Below are 5,755 nucleotides of genomic sequence, written 5' to 3'. Positions count from 1 at the left end.
TATTATTATTATTATATAGGTAGCATAGGTACAAAAAAGATGATTGATTATATAATTAAGTTATAAAAATGTGGGTGATGGGTCATGGGATTTGGAAAATAAAGTTTTGATTATGATGGTGTCTCATGACCATAATTATATATATAAATATGGTTAACTTTATGGTAAATCAACAATCCATTCTTTAATGATTCTATGTTTTTTTTTTTTTTTCTTTTCTTCATCTTTTATATTGCAAGTAACAAAATATCAACGTAATAATGTTATTAAATCATAATCTAAGTTCGAAAACATCTTTTGCCTAAGATTTAGAATCCAGGGCACGTTATCTAGATTTGGCACTTGATGGTCTTGAACTGTATTACGAGTGAAGACTATTCCCATAAACCAACACGGGTTTTTAATTACGTGCTTCTTGAAAAATTTATCAGTGGTTTTTCAATATAAAATTGTTCTATGCCAAACACGCTTAACTTTATAGTTCTTATGATTGAGGAATCGAATATATATATGATACAAATCGATAAGATACCCCTTGAATAAGAGAAATTAGCATCTCTTCATATAAGATTCGAATCAACCAAGAAACAAGGCTAAAATTAAATTACCTCTTACGATCTAAGATCTAGAACCAAGATTCGGAACCTTATTCTAAATTGAGTCATTCAGCAATTGAACTTGATCAAGAATGACTTAGATGCAATTCTACCACAAATATTGCGTGAAACTTGGAAATGATAAAGAAAATGCTTGAATTGCTGGAAAAAAAAACGTCTCAATTATTTATATGTATACAATACCAAATTGATAAGACAACCCTAATTTTGAGATAAATATCTAAACTTTTGTAGGATCAAAGAAATTAGCGCCTCTCATACAAAATTGGGATAAACCAAGAAACAATGCGAGAATTAGATTACTCTTACGATCTCTATAATCAAGATGTTGAATCTTGTTCTAAATTGAGTCACTTCGCAATTGAACTTGATCAAGGTTTGATTAATGAATCATATGCAATTCTACCACAAATATTACTTGAAACTCAGAAATGACAAAGAAGAAGATGTTCGTATTTAAAAAAAAAAACGTCTTAAATATATATATATATATATAAAGTAAGTGATATTATTGCAAATAGAGGCATGTTTATGAGAAACTTTTACTTTTGATCCCCATAGTCTTATCCAATTATCTTTGGAAAAGTGAAATCTTTAAAAAGTATGTTGCCTTCAAAATCTTTTTGTGCCGTATACTTCCAAAAATTAAGATGGCCTAAGGGAACGGTACGTACTTTCCTAATTTCAATTTTCAAAACAAAATATTTGAATTATTATTCCTTATTTTCTTTTCCATATTCCATCACTCTATTTATATTAATTTAATTTTTAATTTTATGTAAAACCCAAATTTATTTCACCTATTTAAAAAAAAAAAGAAAAAAAAAAAGGTCAAACACAGAAAGATCATTTGGTTAAGAAATCAAGAAATTTGTACAAATAAGAAAAGTACCTTTTTCCATAATTATTTAAATATTAAAAATATGAATCTTGGATTTTTGTGAGCCACGGTAAAAATAAATAAATAATTACTGTATTACCGGTTGGGGCCAAGGTTATTAATGGCAGTGGGGTTGAGATTTATTATTTTCTTGAAAGAAATAATTTTTATAAATAAATAAATAAATAAATAAAAAAAGAATTTGTGTATATTTGCAATCAACAAAAACTCCAATAAAAGTAGAGCCCTGTCTTTATTGGACTAAATTTCAAATAATTTAATTCAGTTTTGAAATTATTAAATTAAAAAGTGAAGAAGCCAAATACAAGAAGACATCCTTATAAGTTCCCCTCATCAGTTGCTCATTTTTCTCACCCATATCTCTTTTTCCCTCTTCTTCTTCTTCTTCTTCTGGTTTTTCTCTTTGAATTCAAGCTCCAAAAATGGTGGAAAACAAGGCCAAAATTGTGATTATTGGCGCCGGAATGGCGGGGCTCATGGCGGCGAATAAGCTCTACACGGCGCCGGGTTCCCAACATTTGTTTGATATCTCCGTCGTGGAGGGTGGTGGAAGAATCGGCGGCAGAATCAACACGGCCGAGTTTATGGGTGAGAGAATAGAGATGGGTGCCACGTGGATCCATGGAATCGGTGGCAGCCCAATTCATGAAATAGCCGATCGAATCGGTGCTCTGAACTCCGACCAGCCATGGGAGTGCATGGACGGCTACTCCGGACAATCAACCACCGTTGCAGAAGGTGGAGTTGAGCTCTCACCGGCTACCGTCGACCCCATTTCTACTCTCTTCAAAAACCTTATGGATTTCGCTCAGGGAAAAATCGCCGGGGAATCCAATTTTCTCCGGCAAGGTAACTATGATAAACTCAGCGTCGGTGCTTTTCTCCGGCAAGGGCTGGAGTCGTACTGGCTTAGTAAAAATGGCGTAACGGAGGTCAATGGGTGTGGAGAATGGAGCCATAAAGCCCTCGAGGAAGCCATTTTCGCCATGTATGAAAACAACCAAAGAACTTACACCTCCGCCGGCGAGCTCTCCACGTTGGATTTCGTGGCGGAAAGTGAGTACCAAATGTTCCCCGGCGAGGAAATCACCATCGCCAAAGGCTACTTGAGCGTAATCGAATCAATCGCCTCTGTTCTCCCCCCTGGTTTAGTTCAATTGGGCAAAAAAGTCACCAAAATCGAATGGAATCCCGAATCGGAATCTCGGAATATTCCAACTCCGGTAACGCTACATTTCGCCGACGGCTCCCATACATCGGCTGATCATGTAATCGTCACCGTTTCACTCGGCGTTCTCAAAGCTGGAACTCGGGAAGATTCACCTCTGTTTAACCCTCCGTTACCGTCGTTTAAAACAGAGGCGATTTCCCGGTTGGGATTCGGCGTCGTTAACAAGCTTTTTCTCCGGCTATCACAGCCGGCGAACGACAGTGATAATCCCAAGAGTATCAACAAATTCCCTTGCCTGAATTTCGTTTTCCACCAGCCGGAATCTGAGTTCCGGCGGAAAAGAATACCATGGTGGATGAGAAAAACCACAACTCTGCAACCAATTTACCAAAACTCATCGATTTTATTATCATGGTTCGCCGGAGAAGAAGCTCTTCAGCTGGAGAAGCTCAAAGACGAAGAAATCATCAATGGAGTTTCAACAACAATCAGCAACTTCCTAATTCCCAGATCCCAAAACGAAAACTCAGAATCAGATTCCAATGGGTGGAGTAACGGCCACAAAAACCAAAACGACACCGTTGAATTCCATTTTAGTCAGGTCTTGAAGAGCCAATGGGGGAGCGATCCGCTGTTTCAAGGCTCATACTCATACGTTGCAGTGGGATCAAGCGGGGAAGATTTGGACGCCATGGCAGAGCCATTGCCAAGAACAGAGGAATCCCCAAAAGCTCCATTACTTCAGATTCTGTTTGCAGGTGAAGCAACGCACAGAACCCATTATTCCACCACACATGGAGCCTATTTCAGTGGCCTTAGAGAGGCCAATAGGTTGCTTCATCATTACAATTGCATTTGAATTTACTTTTCTTTTTTTTTCTTTTTTTCTTTTTTAAGAAGGAGAAAAAAAAAAAAACGAGGGTTTCAGATGTCTTTTCACTTTTATTTTATTTTATTGGGTATTTACAAATTATCTATCTTCATGTGTCACGTCATCTTTCACCTCTTCCAAAATTCATATAATTATATATTTTTATTCTTAGTGTTTACCTTTTTAAGAAAGAAAAATCTTATTATTTATAATAAATACATCTTTTTACTACAAATGTACTAAAATACCCTTGTCTCTCCTAAAATTTAATTCTAAAAAAAAAAAATGTCCACAAATAGAAGGGTATATCTTATACTGATCTTGATTTTGTAATCAATAATTTTCATCCCGTAAGAATCCGACACGTTGGACTAAGTTTCTTGTCCCTTAGTAAGATCATATCGCTTTTATGATTTAATTATTTAATTAGATCTTTATGTATGAAAGAAGTTGAAAAATAAATGGATGCCGATTATGACATAAAAGAAAACGTGACACTTGAAAGGATGTGCAACAATAATGCATTAAGTCAACATTTAATATTCATTTTCGGGCTAATCAAATCTATGGACAATTAAATTTAATATTTAATTATAAATTAGTTGAAAAATATTTAAATTAAAGATTTTAATTTAAAAAATATGTATAGGTAGAGGGTATATTTGGAAAGGAAAAATGTAGCTTTGGATACTTGCTCTTCAATCTCTCTCTCTTCATAAGAAACCAAACTGTATTTATTATATTGATTTGCTCAATTCAACGGACAGGATCCGATAAACCCGGCCCTTTCCACCTTGGAATCTATTCATCCTTCCCTTTTTGCTTTCCCTCTACACGACACCGTTTTGGTCTTCTCTTCTTCTTCACGACACCGTTTTGATCTTCTCTTCTCCTACACGACACCGTTTTGGTCTTCTCCTTTTCTACACGACGCCGTTTTGGTCTTCTCTCCTTCTACACTCCCTCTCCTCATAGTACTTTTGCTAGGCATTACCCACACCAATTCTCATTCCCATTTCCCCCTCTTTGTTCCACAACTTGGGGGCACCTAATCCACGTAATACGCTCGGATATCGCCTGCTACAAAAAAAGAAACACAAACAATTCGTGTTTGTACGACCGAACGTCCGAAACGCTCAACAGTAGTTTCTTACACTACTATCTTTGTTGTTATATTGTTGACTTGGCTAGCGACAAAGATTAGCAGTGTTCGATTGACGACTAACTAACGCTTTCGAATCAAACGAGTAATTTGATTTTCCCCATTTTGTTCTTTCTTCGAGATTGTTTTTCAAATCAAACTCGTATAAAACTAAGATAAAAGACATAAACTTTTGGCATTTTAGCTACGAGAAAGACAACACACTCGAATAGCGTTTGCTACAAAAAACACAAACAACTCAAACTTGTACGATTGAACGTCCGAAACGCTCAACAGTGGTTCTTACAATACTATTTTTGTTGTTACACTGCTGCCTTGACTAGCAACAAAAATGAGTTGAACAAATCAGGGCAACGTTCGACTGCCGGCTAACTAACACCTTCGAATCAAACGAGTAATTTGATTTCTCTCCCCTTTTGTTCTTTCTTCGAGATTGTTTTTCAAATTGAACTCGTATGAAAAAAAGACATAAAATTTTGGCATTTTAGCTATTAAAAAGACAACAAATACTTTGCCCTACCCACTTGGTACCATTTAGATTTGTGCACAGAGGAAATCCCATACTTTGTTGGGTAGAGACAGATAAGGACTCCACATTGACCCTTCAATCAATATTTCTATTTTATATAAATAATATTAATATATATATTCCACGATTACGATAACGAGACTACAATCCTCGGTTATAATAACGTTTTGCCTCAATCACCGTCCCTCGATCAAGCAAGCTTAAAAGTATAATTGAACCTGACTCGAGATCACTGTTCCTCCTCAGTTATAATAACGTTTTGCCTCAATCACCGTCCCTCGATCAAGCAAGCTTAAAAGTATAATTGAACCTGACTAGAGATCACTGTTCCTCGATAAAAATTAAAAAAAAAATAATAATAAAATAAATTGTTTTTAGTTATTATGGGTTGGAAACAAATAAGTGTAAGTGTAGGGTCAAATCAAAGAGAGGGGAAGGAAGGAAGTATAAGTCACTATTTGAAAGAGGAAGAGAGAAAAAAAGGGTGAATTATTATTGTAAAGA

At 35.7% G+C, this 5,755-nt stretch overlaps 1 protein-coding gene across 1 annotated transcript; it reads left to right on the top strand.

Annotated features, from left to right (window-relative positions):
- Positions 1-1,812: 1,812 nt before the first annotated feature.
- LOC111785050 (probable polyamine oxidase 5) lies at positions 1,813-3,731 on the top strand. Its single transcript, XM_023665530.1, has one exon. It carries the CDS (start codon positions 1,941-1,943, stop codon positions 3,546-3,548), a length of 1,608 nt encoding a protein of 535 aa, XP_023521298.1. The 5' UTR covers positions 1,813-1,940; the 3' UTR covers positions 3,549-3,731.
- The last annotated feature ends 2,024 nt before the right edge of the window (positions 3,732-5,755 follow it).

This window comes from Cucurbita pepo, unplaced genomic scaffold (assembly GCF_002806865.2).
Source record: "Cucurbita pepo subsp. pepo cultivar mu-cu-16 unplaced genomic scaffold, ASM280686v2 Cp4.1_scaffold000352, whole genome shotgun sequence".
Lineage (NCBI taxonomy): Eukaryota > Viridiplantae > Streptophyta > Magnoliopsida > Cucurbitales > Cucurbitaceae > Cucurbita > Cucurbita pepo.
Note: the sequence above shows the minus strand (reverse complement) of the source record. Positions and strands in the feature narration are given on the sequence as shown.

Excerpts from the sequence above, each read along its gene's own strand:
- LOC111785050 (XM_023665530.1), top strand. The coding sequence starts at position 1,941 with ATGGTGGAAAACAAGGCCAAAATTGTGATTATTGGCGCCGGAATGGCG.